The sequence below is a fragment of the Kogia breviceps genome, chromosome 4 (assembly GCF_026419965.1).
Source record: "Kogia breviceps isolate mKogBre1 chromosome 4, mKogBre1 haplotype 1, whole genome shotgun sequence".
In the NCBI taxonomy this organism is placed as follows: Eukaryota; Metazoa; Chordata; class Mammalia; order Artiodactyla; family Physeteridae; genus Kogia; species Kogia breviceps.
In genome coordinates, this window is record NC_081313.1 from 51,380,991 (window position 1) to 51,408,431 (window position 27,441).

Consider the following 27,441-nt stretch of genomic DNA (forward strand, 5'->3'; position numbering starts at 1 on the left):
CGCTCAGGTCATGAGGGTGAAGCCTCATGAATGGGATTAGTGCTCTTATAAAAGGGATCCCACAGAGCTCCCTTGCCCCTTGCACCATGTGACACAGCAAGAGGCACTGGCTGTGAACCAAGAAGAGGGTCCTCACCAGAATGTGAAGATGCTGACATATTGATCTTGGACTTTCCAGTCTCCAGAACTGTGAGAAATAAATCTCTGCTTTTTATAAGCCACCCAGCCTGCGGTATTTTATTATAGCAGCCTGAACAGACAAAGACACCAATGGAAAGGGAAATTCCTGATTCACGTACCAAACAATGGGAAAGGCCAAGTCACAGGATTCCATGACTGGCCCACTGTGAGGCCAAGCATAGCAGCTGCTACCAGAAGGAGTAGTGAACCCATACCAACTACTTAATATTGAGATGATATTGCCTTTTTTCTGGATGAAAAATATGCCCCTGTAGTTTCCTCCTCTGGAACAGCCTTATGACAAGTCTAATTTCTCTCCAACTTGAATATCTTTAAAATAGTTAAAGACAAGTGTAAAGACTAAGAATTCATCTCCATGCCAAATATTCTCTGGTCTAAGACATTCTTTAATGTAAAGTCCCCTCATATGGCAAGTCACGTGTTCATCTTCTAGTTTGTCCGTGTCTATCCCTCTTCGGTCCCCAGCATAATCTCCAGTGTAGCACAATGGAGGAGGGTGAGAAGCCCTATATCACTGGAAAGGAAATGACTAGGTTTCCCCCAGCATTTGTCTAATATTTATGTATATATTTGGGAAACATCTTGGAAGTATTTTGAAGTGTAGATCCATCTGTCTGTAATTACCATACATAAAAGAAGACTCCATAGGGCTTCCCTGGTGGCGCAGTGGTTGAGAGTCCGCCTGCCGATGCAGGGGACACGGGTTCGTGCCCCGGTCCTGGAAGATCCCACATGCCGTGGAGCGGCTGGGCCCGTGAGCCATGGCCGCTGAGCCTGCGTGTCTGGAGCCTGTGCTCCGCAACGGGAGAGACCACGACAGTGAGAGGCCCGCGTACCAAAAAAAAAAAGACTCCATAAATATTGCCTTTCTTGTACCATGTGAATACCACGAGGTGCCAGAATATATGGATATATTCTGAAAGTATACTACTTAGAGGAGATAGAGGCCCCCAGGTATAATTTCCTAAGTAACAGATCATTCAATTGTCATGATGATCAATAAGACCTATAAGCACTTTTTTCTCACTGTCTTCCTCTCCTTTATTGAAATACAATATAGTGGACTACACATGACTTAAGTCCTATCCTGACTTTGTAATTCAAGAACCATTCGTTGAGTGGCTGTTACGTGAAGATGTGTCAGATTCATTTCAACATTTTCTCTAAGTGGTGGTTTAAGGAGCTACTGATTTACTGGCTGTGCACTGTCCCCATTGCTTATAGAATAACGTCTAAACTTCTTCATTTGATCGGCAAGATTCTTGAGTTCCTTATGATTATATTATATAATTATATTACAGAATTGCAAATAATAGAAATGAACTCAATCTAGTATAAGTGAGAAAAAGAGGATGTGGTATAAGGATTGAGAAGTGTCTCATGGAATAGTGGGAAGGAGCTGCTTTCACAAGGGACTGGGTGGCTGTCAGGAACTAAGGCGGCCACTCTCTCCTTAGGGCTATATGGGCTCTCACCTCTGGCTGTCTCTGTGTGTCTGCTTTTTCTCTGATCTATTTGGGTCAGCTTTCCTGCACCACCATGCACATGGCAGAAGATGTCTGTTCCACACAGAACAAGTTTATATGTCCTGCAGGTCCAGCCACGCCCAGAGACTGGCTGCATCTTTAAATCCCAACACCACATTTCCAGGGAAATTCCATCAGCCCTTCCACACTAAGGCCCCTATCAGCTGTAGCCAAGGAAGCAAGGACACATATTACAAATATGGCTGTGAGACTCTCACCTGATGGATGAGAGGGGGACCTTCTCAGAGAAGAGGGGCTGAGCAGGCACCCCAAAATACACAATCCTTCACAGTTTCATTTCCACTCATAATGTCCACGTGCTTATTTGTTATCATGCATTCACTCTGATCATCTCAAGCTTTTCATCTCATTAAGCACTGCATCTCCATTTTTAGTCCTGGCTTCTCAGTTCCCTCCTCTAATGTAGAGATAATCACGCTGATTCTCAGGATTTGTCAAACAATCTTCTGTAGGATTGAAACTTGGGGGCAGGTTTAGGAGACACTCTAAGCCTTTGGCAGAATCTTCAGTATCTTTGCTTGGAGTCGAGTGAACATTAGATTCTAGCAAACATGTCTAGAACAGGGCAGACGCTGGGGTATCACTGTAGCCCCTAGGTGGAAATCATCCAACAGGACCCACAATCCACAGGTACATCCAAAGATGCACTCACACTCCAAGAATTGAGGGGGGGCGTGGCAAGCCAAGCCCCACCTGTGACTGAGAGGATGGCACAGAATCACGTTGAGATCTACCAGAAGCCGTGGTGGTGGTGGAATAGCCCTGGGACACCAACAACCTCAAGACTTGGCATTTTACACACAAGATGTCATTGGAGCCTCACATCAACACAGGGGGTAGGAAAGTATGAGCTGCACTTCACCCAGAGGAAACTGAAGCAGCAACATCAGACAGGTGACAGAGGCAGAGGTGGAAGACAGCTCTTCTGACCCCTCACCTAATGCTTTTTCTGCCCCAGTCTCCCCTTGTGCCCTCTAGTTGACCTGTGTCTGGAGGATCCTTCTCAAGACAGGGCTGTCTGTGCTTCCAAGGGGGCAGCAGCTAGTTTCTGAGGCACCGGGCTTGGAGTACAATGCTGTTTTAGTATTCCAAGGAACAGATGTAAACAACTGTGATCAGGCCATGGCAACATCATCCAAAGCCCATCTCCCTGGAGGCCTGTACCCGTCAACAACAATCCTGTCATCTTGGACAGCTGGTCCACCACATTCAACATGCCAAGTCTCTACTGACTGGCAACTCCTGGCTTTGTATTTTATTCTTTTTGGTGGTGTCTGGTGAATTGTTTGTTTGTTTTTTTTTTTAAAGAACTCAGGTCCTTGCCTCTTTGGTTGAACTAGTTGGCTTCCATTTCATTTTTTCAGGATAACTCAGTATATTGATTTTTCTTTTTGCTGATGATCAACTTGGCAACCATGCCCGTGGGGATGTCATTTAGTTTTCTTGTTGTTTTAAGTTGGTTCTAGACATTTCAGACTGCCCCAGGTTAGCGGAACGGAGGCACTTACAGGGGTTTTGCAGCCACCTGCTCATTCTGAGAGGTCTGAGCTGGGCCTGCCAGGTGTGGAGTCTGTCCTTTGCCAACTGTTATCCAGTGTCTCAGATGACAATCCGAGCACTGGCAGGAGAGCCTGTCCTGTTTGTCACCTGAGGGGGGCCACACATCAGGGAAGCAGAGGTGTCTGATGTCCGTCTGTTTCCCTCCAGCAGAGGACACCACCCTGGGCCACACTCACTCCTGCCCTTTTGGGGAAAGGTCTCCATTTCACGTCGCCAACTGTTGCCAACTTGAATTTGAAGCCAAACTGTGTTGGGCTGTAGAACTTTTTGGATGTTTGACAGGTGACATTGTATCACAAGAACTGCTGAGAAGGAGTCTCAAAAATGTCTGAAAAAATGCCTCCCTTGGCTGGTAGGCAGGAAACTAACTCTGGGGTTATTTGTATGATACAACCGTGGAAAAGCTGACTCATGTCTGCATAACTCAACTTCTCCTTCTCAAAAATGGGGATGATTCTGTCCCTCGAAGCTTCCTGAGGCCACGGGGCAGGGGCAGAAGCTATGTTCAGAAGTACCTGAGTCCTGTGGCATAAAAGCTCCCTGCTCCTAAACAGGCATGATTATTTATCATTTTGTTACTACTTCTCATCCAGGCCAGACTTTGACTTCTGACGGAATCCCATTTCTCTCCTCTTGGACTGAGTGCTTGAACTCTTCAGGGAGCAGGTTTGTCCCCCCCAAAAGACCTCTGGCTCATCAAATGGTAGTTATTGACCAGCCTCATGCACAGGGCACAACACTGGCAGCTTAGACTGCAAACCCTCCAAGCAGAGACTGTTTCAAACTCTGTGTTCAGTACAGCAATTAGAAATTAGCAGCAATAAAGAATAAGTTGAGATCGTCATCTTGGGCTATTTTCTGTCTGGCAAGTGTGTGCATCCAGGCTTCTGCCACAGGCTTTCTTAGCAAAACCCCTCTCTCGTTCCCTCTGTCTGCTCCACAGCCCAGGGGACAGCAGCCTGCACTTTGTGGGCGGCAGCTGTTCTCATAACTGTACCTATTTGGGGCAGACACTGAGGGAACAGGCAAGAATTCCTGCAGTATTAGATTGGGAAAGAAAGGATCTGCCCTGGATTTAGCAACTTACGCATCTCAAGTAGGAGTAGAAAATGTCTGAATATTGGAATAAAGAAGAAAACCAAGAACAACGGAGGGTATATTTATATGAGCTGAGGAAGAACATTGAGGGATGGGGCTGCAGTGAAAAACGTTCCCTCCACTCCAGGTTTGGACACCCCTGTCTGTCTGAAGTAATGGCCTTTCCCTTCTGATGCTCTGGCAAGAGTGCCAGGATTTTCCCATGAGCTCATAAGGATGGGCTGTTTTCATGTCTCTAGATAAATTTGGAGGAAGACAGATTTCACAATGGAATCTCAGAATAGTCACCCTCAGCTAGAACCTGGCTCACAAGATTGGGCAACTAGGCATGTGGCAGAAAAGAACATTCCATCTAGGGCAATGTTTTCAGGAAGCATCCTCCCTACTGGGGGAAATGAGGGGGAAGGTTACAGAGAGAAGAGCAGGTAGGGAAAGAGGATCCCTTGAGCTAACACGTCAACATTTTCTTCTTGTTCTTAGTGTGTGATGTGTGCTTCCAATGTACTCAAGTAAACCTCCAAAGTGGAAACCATCCAAGCAGTGCCTATTTTGGACAAGCCAATCTCACGGCAGGAAGAACAAAGAAAGAGTCAACCACCAATGGCCAAGATACAGAGTCTATCACATTTGCTCACATTCCACTGGCGAAACACAGAAAGTCATATGGCCAAGCCCAAAGTCAACAGGCAGGGAGTAGATTCTGTTCCATTGCAGGGGCCACCTTAAATCACAGGGCAAAGGGCAAGGACGGGGAAGTAAAGGAGCAGCTGGGAAGGACAATACATTCCACCACAGCCCTGTATCATGACACACTTATGTAGCTAGTATATCCCTATCCTGTGGGCTTGGGATCTTTTCCCAAAATCTGCACAGTACTTTAGGAGATAGCAAGTCCTTGTAGACTTTCTTTCTTTTTTAAATTGTGGTACAATATACAAAACATAAAATTTACAACCACCATTTTAATGCACACAGTTCAGTAGCATAAGCACATTCACGTCGTTGTGCTACCATCACCATCATCCATCTCCAGAACTTTTTCAGTTTCTTCAACTAAAACTCCAACGAAATACTAACTCCTCACTCCCCTCCCCACAGCCCCTGGCAACCATCATTCTATTTTCTGTCTCTATGAAGTTGACTCCTCTAGGTACCTCAGACTGGCTTATATCACTTACCATAACATCCTCAAGTCTCATCCATGCTGTAGCAGGTGTCACAATTTCCTTCCTTTCTAAGGCTGATAGTATTCCATTGTATGTATGTATCACATTTTGTTTATCTGTCGATGGACACTTAGGTCGTTTCCACCTTTTGACTGTTGTGAATAATGCCACCCATAAACATGGGTGTACAAATATCTTGAGTCTCTGCTTTCAATTCTTTCGGGTACATACCCAGATGTGAAACTGCGGGAAAATATGGTAATTCTATGTTTAATTTTTTGAGGAATGCCCATATTGTTTCTCATAGATTGTGACCTTTCTTATCTCTGAAATTGTGGTAAGCACAGACTTCTGCTGCTGATCACTTTTCTCTGTTTTTGCCCGAGCCACCTATTCAGTCCCTCAGTCCGCTTCTTCCCATGTTTGAGAGTATTAGTAAGAAGTTTTAGGATTTTACTAAAAGGATTAGTAAAGGTGACTGATACTTACCTTCTTTTCTGAGTACCAGTGACGATGGGTGGGTGCAAAGTTAGATGCCGCGTCAACCGTGGACTACGCAAGACTTCCCTTCAGCTACCATTTTTTGGCACTGACAGCAGAAAATTATTCTGCCTCTCTTGTTTGCTTGTTGTTTTTTTTTTGTTTTTTAGTCCTTTTAAAAATCCTCTTGTTTATTTTATTGGTTTGGGGGAAGAGAGATTCTATATTATTGCTTTATTCTGTCATTTTATCCGTTTCTTTAGTTTTTGCTCAAAATTGTAATTTATCTTTTATACAATTTCAGTGATGGTACATGTCTCAAAAGAGACTGCAGCTCCAGGCTAAAACATTGTTTTAAAATTATCTGTGGGTTATCACATTTTCCGCAGCTTGTCAAGAGAGTAAAAAGTTCATTTTAATTACTCTAATGGCTCTCACTAGGAGCTGTTACAATTTCCTTTATGTAGCAGAGGAAGGCCAGTTCTGTGGGTCTGAATACCTTGGCTTTCATGAATAATTCAATAAGGCAGTTAATAAAGATGAGTAATTGTTCACATGCAATTGGGGGTGAAATGATGGGAGATTATTCAAGCTTTTCTCAGCAGAGCTATGATATCATTTGGCCAGGTTTCTTCAGGCTCCCTTGCAATGCGGGAAGATTTTGAGAGTTATTACATAAATCTGCTCTCAACTTGGATGAAACTAAATAAAGCATTTCTTAGACTGTGGATATATGCTCAGCAGGCACTGCAGGCCTCAGCATGGGAAGCTCTAAGTGAAGAGCTCCCAAATATCAGGCTTCATCCCCAGATGAGGCTTTCAGACACCTGATATTGTCCCTTGGTCCCTACAAACAGCCAATCCCTGACCCTTGTAGCAGAGGCAGCAGCTTCAGTAGAGATGCAAAGATATTGCAGATCGTCTCAGCCTCCCTGGTGCTGGATCATGGAGTGTAGCTCAGTCCTGGCCGCTGCGTCCTGAGGGTCCATGTGCTGCAGCTTCTGGGAGACTCTTTCTCCATGATGGTGACATGCCAGCAGAAATAGCCTCTGCTCTCTGCTAGCAGCGGTCTCTTCTGCATGCGACCCTGGAACTGCCACAGCCGTCTTGTGGATAAGGGAAGCCATGGGCACATCTCCACAGGCAGAGGGGACAGGTAGGGGGAGGCCTGGGTCCTTTAGGACCCTGTGGAACAGTGGACTTCCATCTGGAACTGGAACTTCTCTGCCTTTAGTGTTTAAGTCACTTGTTTAGTTTTGTATACTTGCAGCTAAAAGCCTTCTTATTTGAAAAAGATGTTAAATGGAAAAATAAGAACAAGGTAGTAACTTCCGCTAAAGAGAAATATATTCATGTCTTTGGGGTTAAAGTGTACTTTCTCTTAAAAAGGTACTTTTTTTTTTTTTTTGCGGTACGCGGGCCTCTCACTGCTGTGGCCTCTCCTGTTGTGGAGCACAGGCTCCGGACGTGCAGGCTCAACAGCCATGGCTCACGGGCCCAGCCGCTCCGTGGCATGTGGGATCTTCCCGGACCGGGGCACGAACCCGTGTCCCCTGCATCAGCAGGCGGATTCTCAACCACTGCGACACCAGGGAAGCCCAGAAAGGTACTTTTATGGCAATAGTAAATGATAGATTTTTTTAAATGTCTTTGCTTGGCAAAGCAAAATGTTAGCCATTGTACATCCATCTTCAAAGTAGTTTGAAATTTTACTGGTCCATGAAATCTGAAAGTCTGGGAACCACTGCTCCAACTTGAGAAAAACTCATTTTTGGACCAGGACTAGGAATTGGGTTTTAGCCCAGTTGGTTTCCTTTCTGGCTACTCCGTATATGAAAGACTTGTAACTCCAAGTCCTGCCCTTCACTTGGTTTCCTGCTTAGAAAGATGAAAAAGGGTAGGAAAGACTAGTTCACTAAGCTTTCTTTTTTGACCAAGATATCAATAAACCATTGCTCATTCCCTCTCACTCTCTCTCTCCACACACACACACACACACACACGCATGTCAACATACACGTACACGCACACACATGCACACACATGCATGTGAACACACACGTACACACATGCACATACACACACATGCACACACATTCTACAGAGATGAATTCTCTTCTTCCTATTTACCCATCACCTATATTTACCAATTATTAACGTTTGCCATATTTGTTTTATTGTTCTCTCTCTGTCCCTCCCCCCATTAAAAAAATAATTCTTTGAAAACTATATATTTGCAGACATCATGACACTTCCCTACAGATAACTTTTTTTTTTTTTTCTTTTTTTTTTGCGGTACGTGGGCCTCTCACTGCTGTGGCCTCTCCCGTTGCGGAGCACAGGCTCCGGACGTGCAGGCTCAGCGGCCATCGCTCACGGGCCCAGTTGCTCCGCGGCATGTGGGATCTTCCCGGACTGGGGCAAGAACCCGAGTCCCCTGCATCGGCAGGCGGACTCTCAACCACTGTGCCACCAGGGAAGCCCCCCAGATAACTTTTAATTTTATTCCACAGTTGAGTTTGTTACAATTAATTATTAATTACGTATGGTTACAGTTAGAAATTTTGCAATGGAGTTGGAGTTGGAAAGAAGTTTTGTTAACTAGTGTAGATTTTGACTTGCTGATTGTAAAGAAAAATATGGCTAAAATCATTCGCAGCAACAAGGCAGTTACAGGAAGGCAACGCTGTCTTGTGCAACTAAGGCTGGAAGCAGCCACCGTCCAGAAGTGCCAGAGAAGGAGGATAGTTTTCTCCAGGAGTTACTTGTTTTTGGACCACTCTTCTGGGACCAACAAGCAGAGAGGGATACTGGATGTTCCTCTTCCTAAATGTGATTTGCAGCAGAGAAACAGGATAGGCACTGGTGGTGACAGTTCTTTTCTCATAAATCCTGGTTTTCCACAGTCCTGCTGGGCCCGACTTGCCAGCAGATGAGTCTCTTAACCTCTCTCAGCCTCCGTTTCCTCTTTGATAAAAATCAGTAATAATGATGATGATAAGATAATGGACAGAACGCACCTACTATACTGCCTGGAATAGAGTATACAATAGATGTTCATTAAGTGGTATATACAATTTTTATTACTTTCTTCAAGTTTGGGGACAGTAGTTTGTTTTTTGTTTGTTTTTTTTTTTCTGTACGCGGGCCTCTCACTGTTGTGGCCTCTTCCGTTGCGGAGCACAGGCTCCGGACGCGCAGGCTCAGCGGCCACGGCTCACCGGCCCAGCCGCTCCGCGGCATGTGGGATCTTCCTGGACCGGGGCACGAACCCGTGTTCCCTGCATCGGCAGGCGGACTCCCAACCACTGCGCCACCAGGGAAGCCCGGGGACAGTAGTTTTAAAGAGAGCAAATGCAATTTTACAATGAAAATATAAATTTTGAAAATAGTAGTGTAGTCTTTTTTAAGAGTCTTTATTTAATGATGAAATAATTTTGCTTAAATAATCCACAGTAGAGGAGTATAGATGGAAAGAAGGCTGATCACATGTTGATAACTGCTGTAACCTGGGTGAGGAAGGCTGGAGTAGTTAAACAAGTCTCTCTGATCTTTGCATATGCTTGAAAATTTCCAAAATAAATAAAAACAAAATAAGCAAAGTTGATACTTTCTTGACTAAAGCAAAAAAGAAATTGAATTAAATATCTTCAGCAGTGTAGGAAACACTATTAATTTCTCAGCACCCCTTACTCTTATAAAGGATATTGCATTAAATAAGTACACAGTCACTCATTATTTTCTTCATTATGACTTCCTGAAGGGACCCCATCTGTCTTATCAGAGCTTTTCTCCTAGGCATCAATTGAATTATTATGAAGTTGATGAAAAAGATACATCTGGTTAGACTACTGGAGGGGGGGTTGTAATCATGTTTAAAGTGAAGTTTCCTCTTGATTTGGAGTGACAATGGACTCCAACAGTGTCCCTGACCATAGCTGTCAGTGCTAATTTTGAGGAACAAGGATTCCTGGCCACCCAAGAAGCCTTTTTGAAGCTGTTTAGAAAGAAAGGGTGTGAATTTAAAATGATTTTGTTCTTTCAGGGGGGGAAAAAAAGTATAAAAATTGTGGATTTTAAGGCATGTTCCAGCAAAAATGTTGGGAACAAAAGTTTGGTTTGACATATATATGGAATCTAAGAAAAAAAATGTCATGAAGAGATTAGTGGTAGGATGGGAATAAAACACAGACCTACTAGAGCATGGACTTGAGGATATGGGGAGGGGGAAGGGTAAGCTGTGACGATGTGAGAGAGTGGCAGGGACACATACACACTACCAAATGTAAATTAGATAGCTAGTGGGAAGCTGCCGCATAGCACAGGGAGTTCACCTCTGTGCTTTGTGACCACCTAGCGGGGTGGGATAGGGAGGGTGGGAGGGAGGGTGATGCAAGAGGGAAGAGATATGGGAACATATGTATATGTATAACTGATTCACTTTGTTGTAAAGGAGAAACTAACACACTATTGTAAAACAGTTATACTCAAATAAAGATGTTAAAAATATATATAAAAAAGTTTGGTTCGTGTCTTGATATTTACACGGGTATCTGTTGTATAAAAACCCATGGTGAAAATTCACCCTTCAAAGTTGAATAAATAAGGGAGTAACTCTCCTCTTCAGAAGGCCGCTCTCGGAGTTCCTCACAGCAGCAGTCGGCCCCATAGATTTAAGTATCTATTTACACATCATTAACAACTTCCTTGAAGACTCTAGGAAAAAGGCAGACTGAGGGAGAAGACACTCAGTGCTGGCTTGTCAGCCCCACACCTGGCCAATTCAGGATCAGGGGACAGGCTCCTCTAGGAATGATCATTTAAGCAAATGGGAAAGGACTCAATCTACAGGAATGGAATACACTTACAGTTGTGTAAATCAAGGCACATCCCAGTGGTGAGGAAGCAGAGCACCAGGTCTTGCACACCTGGCAGCAGCTTCGCTCATGTTGCTGGCAGACCTTGGTTAGTTAGCCCTCTGGAAGGAGAATCCTGGAAGGACAGCTCTTTGCTAACCTCCAGGGTCTGAGACAGTGGTTTTGCCTCCTGTATTTAAGGGTTGACTCAATTCTGAGAGGTCAGAGACCTTTCTTCTCCCTAAAAGATAACATGCCAGTTTAGGTGGTCCAGGTTCCAGCTAATTTTAGAATTGGAAATAGTATAACATTTAGTGAAAGCTTGTATTCTATCAGTCTTAAATTGGATTATACAGCAGTGTCAATAATTTTTAGACAAAACACCAGCACTTTGTACCCAAATGAGTGAAATCCTTCAAAAAAGTCACTTACTCAAAGCATATTTGTAATTGCTTTTGTGGTATGACCTGGGGTCAATTTATAAGACAGAAGATTTTGTAGCCAAAATGATTATATGCAAATTACTCACCACCAGATTTGGTTTTGGACTTTTGTGAAAATCAAATCTATCTTACCCTGGAAGATAGTCTAAACAAGCAATTTTAATACAGTTTTTTGTTTTTTGGGGTTTTTTTTGCTGTACGCTGGCCTCTCACTGCTGTGGCCTCTCCCGTGGCGGAGCATAGGCTCTGGACGCGCAGGCTCAGCGGCCATGGCTCACGGGCCCAGCCCAGCCACTCCGTGGCATGTGGGATCTTCCCAGACCGGGGCACAAACCCGTATCCGGACTCTCAACCACTGCGCCACCAGGGAAGCCTTTAAGACAGTTTTGAGTGGTGATTTTGCTCTTAGAATGAGTACAGAGTGATTTCCGGTGATTACATGGAAGGGAACAGCACTCATTTGGAGAGTTAAGTTCTAATGTATCGATTTTAAAAGCCAGACTTAGGAGATAGCTGGTACATGCAGTTTCTGCAATTGAGATTAAATGTGGAAAGAAATAAAACAGTGGGTCCCCTCCTCCTTCCCTCCAGCAGGAGCTTCCCACATTGGTGGGGACTTGGCTCCTGAGCACGGAAGATAATAATGTCTTCCTGGCCCAGCCTACAATCAGAAAATCTTCAAAGATAAATGTGGCTCCAGGTTATTACCTTGTTTCATAATTTCAACATATACTTTCTTTTTTCAATCTCAACATAAAATATATTTAATTTCTCAATTTTACTTTTTTCTGTTCTAAAGTTTAAAACTCTGAATCAAATTATTTTTATTGTAATTAGTTCAGCTGTGATAACTTTTTTTTTCCTCCCCATTTTCAATCAAACTCACATTTTAGCCACTTCTGTGGGTGTTTTTTCAAAATATCAAGCAATGCTTATTATTATCTAGATAATAAGTACATACTGTCTTTTTGAACTTGGGATGTCATCCTCCTTTGCCTTTGTATAGATACATAGAAAATAAAAAATCAGGAGATTTTTTTATTCTAACAATAATACCCTTGACAAACAGGAACTAAATGTTGATTCATTTATATCAGATTAACTTGAATGATTAAAAATAAAAATACCATAATTGATGATATTGAAGGAAGGGGAAGAGAACAGTGTGCTTTTTGCTTGCCTTTGGACCACAAAAGCAATTCCTTAGTGTATGTGAGCTTTGGTTTTCCTTCTCCCCAGCCCCTTGAGTGACCTGGCTTGGGGAGGACTTAGGACGGAGGTCAGAGGCACACGAGGTCCACCTTGCCAGGCTGTCAGGCCAATGCAGCTGCTGGCTTGGGCACAAGCGTGGGAGGCCATCTGCGGCTCTCAGCACAGCTGTTTGGTAGAGGGCCAGCCAAAGCCCTGTCGGTGGGGTGGAGGCAGGTGGCCAGTTGGGCGGCCGATACATTCTGGCGTGGGCTGAAAGAACACCTGGTTCCACTCTGTGGACCCACCACAGAAGGTCAAAGAATGTGCTTGCTGGCAGCTACACCATGGCCTGAGCTTTCAAGCCCTGATGGTCCTGTTCTGACTGAAACAGAGAGAAACCCACCTTTCTTCTTCAAAACTTACCCTAAAGCCAACACGGGAATCATTCTGCTCCAGTTGCGTGGAGGCAGGTCAGCAAGGCCATCTGGCATGTCTGGAAGTGGTGTGGGGGGCTGTCAGGCAGGGACAGGCTCTGTGATTCAAAACAGGACATTTCAGGGGAGGTGAGAGCTTTCATGTTGTTTGGCTGCTGCCATTGCAGACACCGTTCATCCTCCAATGTCTTTGACCTTCCTTCTCCTCCTCTTCCCACAAACTCTAACCACATGCTCAGAAACCACTTTTGGGGGCTTCCCTGGTGGCGCAGTGGTTGAGAATCCACCTGCTGATGCAGGGGACGTGGGTTCGGGCCCCGGTCCGGGAAGATCCCGCAGGCTGCGGAGCGGCTGGGCCCGTGCGCCACAGCTACTGAGCCCGCCTGCTGCAGCTGCTGGGGCCCGCATGCCTGGAGCCTGTGCTCCGCAAGGAAGAGAGTAGCCCCAGCTCGCCACAGCTGGAGAGGGCCCGTGCGCAGCAGCAAGGACCCAACGCAGATAAAAATAAATAAATAAAATAAATACATTAAAAATATATACATTGTTTAAAAAAAAAAAAAAAAAAAAAGAAAGAAACCACTTTTGGTCCCCAACTGTAATTTTGTCACCAGACATAGGAATTTTCATAGCGAACACCAAACACCACCTACCAGACGGGAGCCCAAAGTTCACCCTTCCCTGTCCCCTGAGGCCCCTCCTAAGGCCTCAGGCTCACTGCTTCCCAGGAAGGAGGACCCCATTTCCTCTGGCCTGGTGAGTCACTTTCTCTCTGGTAGAGGAGCATCCTCCCCAGCTTCCTTGTCCTAGAGGCAGACCAGGTAGCTCCCTTCTGTGTGTCAAAGAGGGACTCTTCCTCATTGGTCTGCGACTATTAGCAACTTAACCTCTCTGAGCCTCAGTATTGGCATCTGTAAATGGGGATTGACAGTATTGTCCTCAATAGCTTTGTTGAGAGAATATTCCATGAGAGAGCGTATGCTAAGTGCCTAGCACAGAACCTGGGCACAGTAGGGCCTCAGCAAATACTGCTGTGAATGAATGACCGTGGCTGATGCCACTCTCCAGACACAGAGGCCACACCTGGCCTGGACTGGACCTAGACTGGCACTTCCTCTGGCCACGTTTGCTTGTGATTTCAGGGGCCTCATCTCATAATTACTGTTCTGTGGGCCCATACGGTAGCCTGCTATCCACAACTGCCTTTGCTGGGGGCACAGACCAGGCCATCCAAGAATTATATCTGCCTAGGGCTGGTGGGTGCCACCAACTCTTGAGCCATTGACCTGAAGAAGCACTCTGACTGCTAGGAGGCCTGGAGCTGGTGTGATAACTTGCCTCTTCTTATGTGAAACCTCTCTGTAAGGTAAGGTATCCACACCAAGATCCAAGAAGCTCAAGGCTTTCAGTGGGCTAAGGAAAGCCATTGACCAAGAGACAATATGGGCATAACCTTGGTTTCCTCCAGCCCTCAAACCACTATTCCATTTCTGGCCTCAGATATCATCTGTGGATGAAATGAGGGACAAGCAATGTTAGAAATAACCCTCTGAGAAAGAGACGGGAGAACAGACCATTTTCCTTTTAAGTTCCAGCCTGAGGTTTTGAAGTTTAAGGCACAAAACCATTGGAAGAGCTGGTCTTTTAAAAAACATGTTAGTTTATTCCACACATTCTGATGATATGCATGAGACAGAATTGCAAAAATAGTTAATCTGTCCCTTTTTTTATTCAGACAGTGATCTTTTTTCTGTGACCACTTATTTAGAATTTTCCAATCCTCCTGGCCTATGACTTTTTTTCCTGTCTGAATTACATTTCTGCTCTCTTCTTTTAAAAGTAATGAATCTTACCCTTGCCACACAAATTCACATATATTTATAACCAAGATCAATAGCCAACTTTCTTCCTAATTTACTTGAAAAAATGTCACCTGGCCTCGAAAAGTGGCAAAATCTTTTAATGGAAGGCAGACTGTCCCTGGGGTCAGAGCCCGAAGCAGGAGAGTGTCCTGTAGATATCCCACAGGGGGAGAAACATTAAACCAACTGTAGATGAAAAGATAGACTTGAATTTGAGGAATCTAAGCTAAGGTAAGCCTTGTTTCTCGGTATTCTCCTCCTCCCTGACCCCTAGGCAGAACTACCCTTTGCAAATGCAGTGGGAGGTTAAAATAGTTGGTGCCAGGGTCTTCCTGTTAACTAAGAATTCATACTACTTCACCACTTTTGGTTCCTAAGATGACCTTGGGGAAGGAACCCCCAGGACTTTCTAATCACCTCACTTGATTTCTTCTAATGTATACAGTTGAATCTGTGGGAGAGGGATATGGCGGTAAGTGGATTAAAACAACCATGTTTGGACATTGTACATCTTCTTACGCAATTGATGAAGTTGTCATTATGAAAGTACTCAAATAGCTAAGCATGCAGGAGGGACACCTTCAGATTTAACTGCTGAGTTGCCTTTGCATATGATAGTATCCCCCAGTTCAGCAAAGCAGCTCAGCTAAGAGGAAAAGTCTGCAGGCAGAAAAGTATGCTCATCATGTTCTTTGTTCCCAGTTGAGTCTGAGTAGAAAAACCCTTCAAGCATGAATTCTTTGTTCAGCACCCTTCCCACAGTGAAATATCTCGCGTCCTCTTCTATGCTAAAGAATTTACATGGAAGGCAAAAGAAGCAGGGGGCAAAAGAGTTGTGGGCCGTGTGACTGAAGGTATGTGGCAGTGGTCAATCCGGACTTCCTTTCTGGCCTTAGAATAGCTGGCTGAAGAAAAGAATGCAACAAGTTATCGCAATCCTGTACACGACCTGGAAAATTTGGATAATGTAGTGTGGTATTGCAAGGGATAGAGGGTCCTTCTATTGCGAGTTTAACACCAGCTTTTCAGGGAATAGACAACTTCCATCTGATTCATTCTTACAAGCTGAATTTTATTTTTACTAAATTATCTATGTTAAAAAAAAATCTGTGCCTGGTGTGGAATTTCACTCCATCAAGTGTTACAATGACTTTTTCATTTTCATTACAAGCAGGAAATTGAATGTAGGACACGTGTTAGGAAACATGGCAATAAATTAGAATATAATTTACAAAAGCAAAAAAAAAAGTAACAGTGTACCACATTAATACTGAGTATAAAATAATAAGCAACAACTAATCGCAATAATACAAAGGTAATTTCATTCTGTATTATTAAGGATACCTATGTGACATTCACTCAAATAATAAAATTCTTAATGAAATGGACTGTTTAAGGAGTCAGTTGGGTATGCTTACCTTGCCTTTTTTGGTGGGTCTTATGCCAGTGACGGATACTGCTCTCAGCCACGGGGTACCAGTTTCCTTGGGGTTCCCTAAGTAGCCTACATATATTTTGGAGGGCCAGCCATGGTGGCTCAGCATCTGCCGACAATCCTATTGTTATCATTTAGGAATAGAGTATCGTGTAGCCACGTGGTTGACGACAGAGTAGCAGCAGTACTGTGATGTGCTGTGGAATATGACTTTTCCTCACTCAGGTTTAAATTCAAGGCCAACTGAAAGTTTAGTCCTGTTACACATCCTGTGCTTGGTTCCTTCTAGAAAGGTAATCTGATGCTGCCCTCGGGAGTTCTCTGCCCGCTGGCCTTGGTGTTGTTGCACACCCCAGAGGGACACGTCTGCCCTCCTCTTCTAGCACCAGTTGGGGTGCTGCACGGGGCTCAGGGGTATGGCCCTCACCATGTTAGTTCCTGGGTGAGGGGAAAAGTAGCCTTTAGTCAGTAATGTAAGGAATCTGTTTGAAATAAAAACATAAGCTGATATTTACGTTGGAGAAAAGCAGATCCCGATAGCAAACCTATGCCTAAAATGCCAGAGAAACCAACCATCTTTTGTTCGCTTATTTTATTTCACCAGGGCACATTAGCACCAAGTTAAGTGCTCTTTGCAAGGGGCCAAAGGAAGTCAGTGCTGGGGCCGTGCTGCTTGTGGCTGCCTGCCCTTTACTGACGGCTGAGGTGGCTCTTGGGCTGTCTTCCAAGGCAGCAGAGATTGGGGTCCTGGCCACTCCTGTCTACTGTCAACCGCTCTCTCTGGAAACTCAGGGACATGAGCTGTGGTGGTGCTGAGAGAGAAAGCAGGCGAGGAGACTCAGACGAGGGCGACTGAACACACAGAGCAACAAACGTCCCATGCTGACTGTCCACAGCAAATCTGACGTTTGGTTTTGAAGTCTGTGAGTCTCCCCTTCTGAAAAAAACCTCATCAGCCACTTTAGGTTATGGTGTATGTGATTGATACACCTGACACGTTGTTTCAGGACACAGTGATGGATTTAAGTCAAACATACTCTTTAACTGCAAGTAGTGGCTTTCCAAAATAGCCGTTTGGTTTGAGTTTGAGGTGTTGGTGTCACAAGGTGCACTCATGTGTAGGACACAAAACACATTCATCAAGATCCTGTTGCAAGTGTTCAAGTACAAAATATTCATATAAGCAAGTACCCTCTTTTTTGTTCTCTTTTAAAAAATCTCACTGTCAAATCTCTCGACGAGTGTGATGTGGACTGGGAAAATGTGAGTTTAGTCAGTTTAATTTAGGTGGACTTGATTCTAGAATTTGACTTGCCCAAGAAATTGGGTTTCACATTTAATTGCCATTCAGAGTATCCATAAAAAATACAAAATACTTGGTTGAGTGACTATTAAAATGATGCTTTATGATCTCTAGTCTTCATGAGTTTTTCTTCTTTGGTTATTATCCCTTGCCTACTTTAAAACTCACAGAAATAGCACATCTATGTGCAAGTACACTCATCTACCCACACACTCAAAAGCGCTCACACACACACACACACACACACACACACTTGTTCTCATATAAATAAATGCCCTTCTGCCATATCAAAGAAGGGACATCTGGAACCCATCGTAATTGTCAGCAAAAGGGTCTGCCTGGTTGTCACTGAGCCAGTCTATCTTCTGCATGGTATCATCTCAGCAAGCTCAACATGCATATGCAACAATCCAATAGGGCAGAAGCCGTTCTGTGGCTGGAGAGGATGTAAACACAAGTGAGTTGGGGTGACTCAATTAAGAACTGAGGCATCCTGTGTGATGGCAGCAAAAGGCCTGGTACTTCAGTCTCTACCATACCCCAGGTCTGGCTTCTGCATGAAATTGAAATGTTTTTCTCTTAAAGTTTTAATGGAAATCTCAGCTTCACTTGCACAAAGGCAAGTTAGCCACAGTCTTCTAGCAGTGAATTTATAGACTTGCACAGCTGCAGTAACTGATGCGCTGCTTTAAACTAAGTCCTTCATTGTTGTTCAGTTTAATATAGTTTATATATGGCTCACAGCAGTGTTCAGAACAGGGGGATTATTCCTAAGGAAATTAAGTGGAATGAAGAAAAATAATACAAACTTTCATTACTTTTGATTTATAATTGCTCCTTAAATTACAGTTCAAAGCCCGTTTTAGAATTTAAATCGTGGTGCTGTTGTAGTGATAAAGTATAGTAAATATTTTTAAGCTATGACTTAAGATTTCTGAATCTTCTTTACTTCCATAGTTGACCAAGTCAAAACAGCTACATTTTAAACAGTTTTAAATACAAATGGATTCAGTGTCATTGCTAAGTCCATAATAAAAATTATCTTAATGGTCCAAGGAGGTAAACAGGCTATTGGATTTACTCGAAAGAACACAAACGTTCCACAGTAAACAAGTCTCCCTGTGTTGTTTGGATCTCTCCAATCTGGCATTCCCTCCTAATACCGTGTCCAGCACTTTGGATCAATAAATCCCACTTCACAGAAGTTAAAATAATATTGAAATCCTGTCAGCTAGGGCTGACCAGTGGTTACGTTTTCCACAGGGTAATGCATTTGCAAGGACATCAATCCTCTTCCTCTGGGTGGCTCTCTGTGATGGATGCATTTCCACGATGAAATGACAAGGCGCTCTCTCTGGCTTTCCATGGGTCAGTGTCCTTGGCAGGTCTTACAACACATCTGTCTGAAGTATGCTCTACTGCAGAACTTGAACTTCAACACCAGTGGGCAATAAGCCACTTTGTTCACATCTTTGCACTCTAATGAGTGAGGGCAGAAAAGGGAAAACAATTAGAGGCACATAAACAAGTACATAAACAATGAGCCTGGATGTTCAGCAAGGACCACCCCCACCCCACCCCCCTGCCCCATCCCACCTCCTTGGGCCAGTGCACCTTGGCTTTCACATCCATGTGGTTTTTGTTTTTGTTTTCAAGCATACCCTGTCTGGTACACACTACCAGAAATAGTCTTTTGATACATTTTAACAGAAATTTAAAAAAAATGATTGCAAGGCTTTTCTCCCAGACTTTTATAAGTATGGTGTATGCCCACTGTGTCTTGAAAGAATTACCATTTGTTGGGATAAGTGATCACTTTAGACAGCTTGGAAACATGAGTCATTTTTCTTACAGCACTTTTATTGCTTCTTTCTCAAGGGTTATTTTATTCAGCAGTGCAAGGTTATCCAAAATCAAACATGAGTTGCATTGTTTGATACCAAAGTACACATGTCCCAGGAGAATCTCTGCATCTGTGGGTGTGGGGATGGGCCTCGGTGAATGAAAAGGATTGCTGACAGTGGCCTAGATTCAGCAACTACACTAGACAAAGAGGAAAACTTTGAGGGGTTGGCCTCAAATGGCAGCAGTCTGTGGGTTATGGAAACATGTAGAAATGTCTTTTTTTAATTTGGAAGTGAGACATGGCCTTCTTTTTTCCTATGTGTGTTTTCTCCTCAGTGCTAGAATTGCCACAGTTGAAGTCTGCAGTTCTTGCAGCCAGAAGGTGAATAAATGATTCTTTCTCCACCTCCCCTTGAGGCTGGTTGCACAAGATGGGGCTGAGGGGCCAATGCAGAAAAAGAGACACTGACCTTTGATTCTCAGAAACCCCCGTCACCCCATACAACCTCACTACTGCTAATAGTGATATTCCTCTCCAGTCCTCTCTTCAATTTTATCTGGGGATTTTAAAATACTTTGTAAATCTAGTGATTATGTTTGCCTCTGAGAATCAAAGTTCCACCCTCATTTTTCCAGGTGGTTATACTGAAGCATCCTGGGTAAACTGTTTAAGGTAATTAGAATCAGGTAGAACACTGGGAAATGTTCAGTGTAACAGTGTTGTTGTTGCTTCCTTGTTTATTTTTCCTGGCTTCAGAAATCCACTAAAGTTCTAAGAGATCATGTACATGGTACATGAGCCATATGGTAAACATGGAAAATTAAATGCAAAGAAATGGGAAAGTTTCCAGTTCTTATTATTAAAAAGTAAGGAAGCAATTTTATTGATCTTACTTTCAAGGCTCTTTTGGTGAAAGACTGAAAATTTTAAACTGTAACCCTTACTCCTCTGAAAGCATAAGTTCTGCCACCACTGAACTCCCTTACTTGAGATTTGATTTACAAAGAGAATAAAAGAAATTTGAATAGAAACTTTCTACACTAAGATTTTCAATAAATTTAAGTTTTGGCTGAAAGAAGGTAGGAGAGACATTAAAAATTTCTTTAAACTTTGTACTAAAAAAAAAGAAAATGGATGATATTTGGTGAATCAAGCTTGAATTTGAGATTAAAATATCTCCATATATTTTATTTTATTTTATTATTTCCATATATTTTATTTTATTTTAAAATTAATTTAAAACAATTCTGGCTGCATTGGGTCTTCGTTGCTGCACGCGGGCTTTCTCTAGTTGCGGTGAGCAGGGGCTACTCTTTCATTGTGGTGCACAGGCTTCTCATTGCAGTGGCTTCTCTTGTTGTGGAGCAGAGGCTCTAGGTGCATGGGCTTCAGTAGTTGTGGTGCACAGGCTCAGTAATTGTGGCTCACGGGCTCCAGAGCTCAGGCTCAGTAGTTGTGGTGCCTGGGCTTAGTTGCTCCGTGGAATGTGGGATCTTCCTGGATCAGGGTTCAAACCCATGTCTGCTGCATTGGCAGGCGGATTCTTAACCACTGTGCCACCAGGGAAGTCCCCATATATTTTAATTTGGAAATCATCAGTTATTTTTTTTCCCTTCTCTGTCATGACCAGTGAAAAGTAACCAAAAAAAGTTTAGACTAAGAATATTTTTGTGGGAAAAAAAAGTTGTATCAGTGTTACCTAGAGGAATATATTGTCCAGATAATGCATTTATTAAAATGATGAGAAAAGCTAAGCATAAAGGATGAGGACAGCTGACACATATCACTCATCTTTAATTTCAAATCACCATCCTAATGGGGCAGCCCTCCAGCGGAGATTACCACTGTCATGCTCTGTTAACAGGGCTTGGCGAGACGGCTTAAAGTACCAGATAAACTTTGGCTTTGGTCTATTTTGCTAAAATATAAAAATGATTTAGTTGATAAATGGATAGAGGATGATTGGTTGTTTTAATAGTACAAGGAAATAAAGTTAGAAGCCAGACTGCTGGGTTTAAGCCCAGCTTTACCATTTACTAACTTTATGACTCTGAACAAATTGCTTAACTTCTCTGTGCCTAAGAGGTGAAGCATCCTTATCTGTGAATAGGGAAAGATGAGGGTTCCCACTCCCGCATGTAGCATGTGTATCCTATGATATCACCTAGCTCAGTGCATAGAATGGTCGTTGGCTCTCAATACGTGTTATATACTGAATTACTATTATCATTATCACTATTAGTTATTGTTACTACCTGATGACAGTAAGTTGTGCTCTGAATTTCTCAACAAGGATGCAATATTTAGATTACTACTGAGAAAATGCTGTCCTATAGACACAAGTCAGTTTGAAGACAAAACAAAGAAGAATATTTCCTGAGGTACAACTTTATTGGGAGATTCATTACTCCATGTTTGGAAGAGTTTCTGAACCAGGAAAATTCTGAGATGAGCAAAATACAAGGAAATTCACAGACTTTTCTTTTGGATTTAGACTTTAGAATCTGATTAAATAGTAGATAATAAATAATGAATAAAATAAAATATTCATAAATTATTTCTTCCTCCAACCACCCCCTCCATCCACCCATTCAGGCTATTAAATACTCAGGGATTCAGCTCCTTAGGTAGGTGCTGGAAATGAGAAGTGTCCTTTGCATGCAGAGGCCCCCAGCACAGCCCTTCAGCCAGGAGCAGTGTCCAGTCTAGGGGCCAGCTGGAGGCCAGCTGCCAGGGTGTCCCCCTCGGAACTTCCCAATACCTCTTTTAAGTTTGTTCTCAGCTAACTTGATGCCAAGTAACTTGATTGAAAGCAGGAATTCATTTGGGTCCTAAGAGCAGGATCAAGCTTAGGGAGGTAGGGACCGCTTATGTGTGTCCCAGGACCTGAGAGCACCAGTGGTGAGGGGTGGCAGATCTGGGATGAATTCTGGCACTGCCTCCTCCCAGCATTTGTTTGTCCTTGGCCAAGTGACTTCACCTCTCTAAACCTCAGTTTCCTCATCTGTGAAATGAGGCCCATAGGATGTTGTGAGGCTTGTATGAGGTAACACCTACAGCACATGTGTGGCCCTGGCACAGAATGAGCACTCAGTTTATCAGCTCTTGTTACTGTTACCAATAACACATCTGAGAACAACCATCCTGTATTATTTCTCCGGGATCCCTGTCAAAATATATATAGGCTCTTCATTGGCACCCATAAGCAAATTAATGAAAAGATTTTAACAGAGAGCAGGTAAATTATGATGAGGTAGGGAGAGATCTGAGGGAAGATCCAGGGTTGAGGACTGCCAAGAAGATAATGGGCCTTGATGAGATATTACATGGTGACTCTTGGGCTGTAGAGGACACAGCCTTGATGGAGTGTAGGGGGCTCCCATGAAGGAGGGGCCCTGAGGAAGGTCCCATTCCCACTTCTTGGTTTTGCTGTCTAGGGACTGCCTAGACTGGAAGAGTCAGTCTTCAGAGTGATGAAAACCTACTCACCAATGACTGGTCTTACATTCTTCCAGTCTTTTAACTCCATGAGAGATTAATCTAGTAATGACAACATTAAAAATAATCTATCAAGTGCTTCCTATGTGCCAGGCATTGCCTTAGGCACTTTTACATATTTATATATATTTAATCATTTTAAGTATATAAAATGTCAGCTTTACGCAGATGGCAAAACTGAAGCTCAAAAAGGTTACGTACGAAACTCACTATGGGTCACACAGCTAGCTGGTCTAAGAAGTGGGACCAGAACTCAGGTTTGTCTGACTCCCAAACCACTCTATTCTGGCAGCATTCTTGGCATCTTAATGCAAAAAGGTTTCTGCCTGTCAATACTTCTTATTCTTGGCTGATACCCCTGGTAATTCAATCTTTGGGGACATCCTTATCAGGAGGTTTGCTCTGCCACCTTAGAGAAGGGGTACATTTTTTTGAAAGGAGGGTTCTAGGTCATGGGCATTCAGAATAGCCTGAATACCTTTCTTCAACTACCGCTTTCTCCCTAGATTTTGTAAAATTACATGAGTGAAAGGTAATTTTAACACACCAAGAAGTTTTAAAGCCCCATCATTACAGAAAGCTGAGTGTAATCTTAAAAATATCAGTACAAGCTTTAAATTATATTGGTGCATTCAGCCCATGTGTCACTTTTTTAGTTAGCTAGAGAGGACTGACCTGGTAAGCCCTTGGATTGACTCACTGACATTTTGCTGATGTACGTAGTTGTGAGGCCTTAATTATAAAACTTACCATTGACTAGTCTGTCTGCCTCATTCCCAAAGCCCATTTAAAATATTAAATAGCCTTTTCATTCCTACCCTTCAGCCAATACACAATACAGGTTACATTTGTGATAAAACCATTCTGGAAAAGTTGTGCATAAATTAAATCACATTTTCCCATTGAAATTAAAACAATAACAGACATGTTTTGATTGAATTTCTGAATGATCCTCAGTTGGTATTGATTTCTAGCTAATATCTAAAATATGTAAAAATTGGTTTCTCTATAACCAAGTAATACATAATCTGAACATAAACAATTATACTAGGAGAGCTATTGAAAGGACTCCTTTAGTTTAGGTAGAATTTTTTGTAATAATATAATCACTTTGTAATTGATCTATTTTGAAGGTTTGATCTTTACTATCATGTTTTCTTCACACAGATACACTTGTATTTACTGCTTTTTAAGTAGCAGAATCTGAGCCAGCAGGGTCAAAGATTTTAGGATGAAGGAGCCCGATATTCTCTTCTACTAACTTCATGTACCAGTTAAGTACTCTCTGGGGAGGAGAATGACAAGACACTCTTTCTACCTTTTTTCTTCAGAGTCTATCAGAAGGGTGAGAGGTCTTTACTGTGTGGTTTCTAGGAAATATTTTGTGGACCTAACTAGTCTCTCCTTTTTTTACATCTCCTCTCACCTCCCTGCCTGAAAATGAAGTTTCACTTTATCCAAGGCTAGAGATTTCTGGTGGGAATGACAATTTATGGACTATTCCTAAATTTTCTCAGAGAGACTCAGGGATGTATCAAGGGCTGAAAGCCAGCTCATAGGCCATACGATGTGAACTAGACCCATGATTAGAATCTTAAGTAATCCGCCAGGTATGCTGGAGTGGGTCTCACTGGTAATCTGGGTTCTGGTAGAGTTGAATGATAAAATTCGATAACCTGTTTCATAGGCAACACATGAATCTACTTATCATTGAAGTGCCAGTGAGTTTTTCCCCAGGTGCTTTACATTAATATTTCAAAACTCTGACCTAAAAGACATGATTTCAAAATACTCACACTGAACATAGGCTTAGGAATTTAGAATGTAATTGGATTGGGATTCATTGTGACTTTGATGGCTTGACTTAATCCATGGAGTATAAGAGCAACTGTATTTATTTCTGTAAATAAACTGTATCCATTTCAGAAAATGTTGTCAAGCCTGCCTAAATCATATCAATGGAGGAGTTGGGGTACACAGGGACATAGCCTTCCATGACCAAGTTGGACCATTCAGCATCTTTCTTTGGAGAATGCATGTTCTCTGTGCCTGTAAGTTCTTTCTGAAATTCAGAGAGAGAGCACAGTAAGCAGAGAGTTATGACTCTCACCTAAGGGTCTATCCTTTGGATTACAAAAGTACAACCAGCTGTACCTCTGTCAAACTGCCCATGGAGACACAGAGCCTGGTGAGAAGTGAGATGGTGGCAAAGGCTGTGCATGTGCATGTGTGGTGCAGGAGTTGGGGACGGGGGATGTGAACTCAGCATACTTCTCCTGATGAAACTGTACCTGAGTCCTTGATATTTTATATATTCAAACTGGAAAAGGATGAAATAACATGTTTTGCTTGGGAACCTGACAGTATTCATTGCAGTGGGAACAGTCCACTGACTTTTTACCCTTGAAGCAAGGTGATATCAACTATGGAACTTTATTCTGATTCCATCCTACCATGGACTAAGCCATTTCTTTCTCTCTTTGCTTCCTTGGTTTCTTCTTACCCAGTCTTATTCTCTGGATGCCACCCACAGTCAACTTGAGGTGCTTTGATCCCAATACAAATCCAGGGTTCCCTCTAAACCAGACAGCTGGGAACGTAACCCTGAATGTTAAGGTGGATTATGACCATTTTAAAAACTGGCAACAAAAATGTCTGGTCTTCCTCACCTCCTTGAAATCAAAGTTCAAATGACCTTCACCATTCATTCCTTTCACTGATTTTAATACATCAGAAGCCACCTTAAAACCCATATTCAGTATCTGTTTTGTTCCATGGATCTCAGGAGATTTCTGGAGCTGCTTAGGCTCTCTCAGAATCACGTACTTGAGGGAGACTGAGACCTGCCAAAGCCACCGTTAGACAACCTGGTCTGGTAAACCAATGTATATACTAACCACACCTTTCCTGCTCATCTTTCCACACCATGAATCATTATTTGGCAGCAATAAATACTAGTTGAAAGAGTGCCTTGTGCTATTGGGAAGCTGAAAAGACTCACCAAACTACAATGGAAACTGAAACTGAATAAAGATGAATAAAATGGCATTTGGGATAGAAATTCAGGTGAGCTTGAGTACATTAGTCTCAGCTGCCAGATGTGCTTTATACTGAGTAGTATTTCAAATGCAGTGATACCCAGTGTGTCTATAATTCACTCTTAGCAGCAAAGTGGTGTTACCCTCATCAGTGGCAGTCTGTTAAGATCAAGCCTATAATGCCTTCACTCTTAGTTGAAGGCTTTCAGGAATAAAAAGCTAAAGTAGATGTTAAACATGGCAAATTATATCTTCCTTCTTCCTCCTCCTAGTTCCCTCTCAATATTTACTTTTAATTTCTTGATGCTCCACTTCTGATTTTCTTTCTCTTACTATCCTTTGTTGCCTTAACCTTCCATTTATTCAATCTCTCTCTATTGTTTATTTTTATTTTTTAAAATGTTATTCAAATTCCACTATTTTATTATGGCTTTCGGGGACTAATGTGCTTAATTTCCATATAGATGCCTAAATTCCTCACCATGATTAATAGTATCTAGTTCCCTAAATCTGAAACTTGGGAGTCATACTGAACATTTCCACATCATATTCTCATCCTTATGTCCAATTGTTCATCAGGATCTTTTTATTCTCCTTTCCATTTTATTCTTTTTTTCCAATTCATTACCCTCTTTTTGATCCTTCCTATATCCGCCCGAGTTCAAGCCTGCATCATCTCTAGCCTGGGCTCTCAGAACAACTGTTTAACTCTTCTCCACACAAGGCTATCTTCCCTCTACCCCTTATACACCGGTCAGCCTAAGTATGTCACTCCCCAATTTCCCTCGCTTGTTCCCAGAACTGGTGGATAGAGTCCTAACCTCCTTCCACTGCATACAGGACCCTCCAAACCAAGTCCCTGTCTCGTTCTTTGTAGCCTCATCTCTACTACCTGTTCATCTGTCACCCTCTGCAACCATACTGAAGTATGTTTGACTCCACGGCCCTGTGACTGCACACAGTCACCTTCTGCCAGCAATGCCCAGCATTTCAACATCTTCTTGGCCAACTGTTTCACACCTTCCAGTGCCCTGCTCAAGCTTTCCTTCTCCATGATGCTTCTGCTGAATAACCCCTTCCTTTGTGTACTCATGGTAGTTTCTTTCTACCCCTATTACAGTACTGCCCATATTGTGAAAATTATTTGTTTGCATGTTGCCACCCCTCTTAAACTGTGCTTCCTTTGAGGACAGGAACCTTTCCTAGTCTCAGTGGCTGGCACATGGTAGGTAGGTTTGCTAATTAGATGACTTTATGGTTGGATGACTGGAGAGAACATTTTTTTTTCTTTTTTTTTTGCAGTACGCGGGCCTCTCACTGTTGTGGCCTCTCCCGCTGCGGAGCACAGGCTCTGGACGCGCTGGCTCAGCGGCCATGGCTCACGGGCCCAGCCGCTCTGCGGCATGTGGGATCTTCCCAGACCGGGGCACGAACCTGTGTCCCCTGCATCGGCAGGCGGACTCTCAATCACTGCGCCACCAGGGAA

General features: G+C 43.0%; 1 protein-coding gene across 3 annotated transcripts in view; it reads right to left on the reverse strand.

Moving 5' to 3' along the window:
• Positions 1 to 18,402: 18,402 nt before the first annotated feature.
• Positions 18,403 to 27,441, reverse strand: part of ADAMTS6 (ADAM metallopeptidase with thrombospondin type 1 motif 6) — a 301,915-nt gene continuing 292,876 nt past the window's right edge. For all 3 annotated transcript variants that reach the window (XM_067031055.1, XM_059062283.2, XM_067031054.1), the window contains one exon: positions 18,403 to 19,052. In XM_067031055.1, coding sequence (XP_066887156.1) covers positions 18,943 to 19,052 — 110 coding nt within the window. In that variant the 3' untranslated portion in view covers positions 18,403 to 18,942. The remainder of the gene's footprint in view (positions 19,053 to 27,441) is intronic.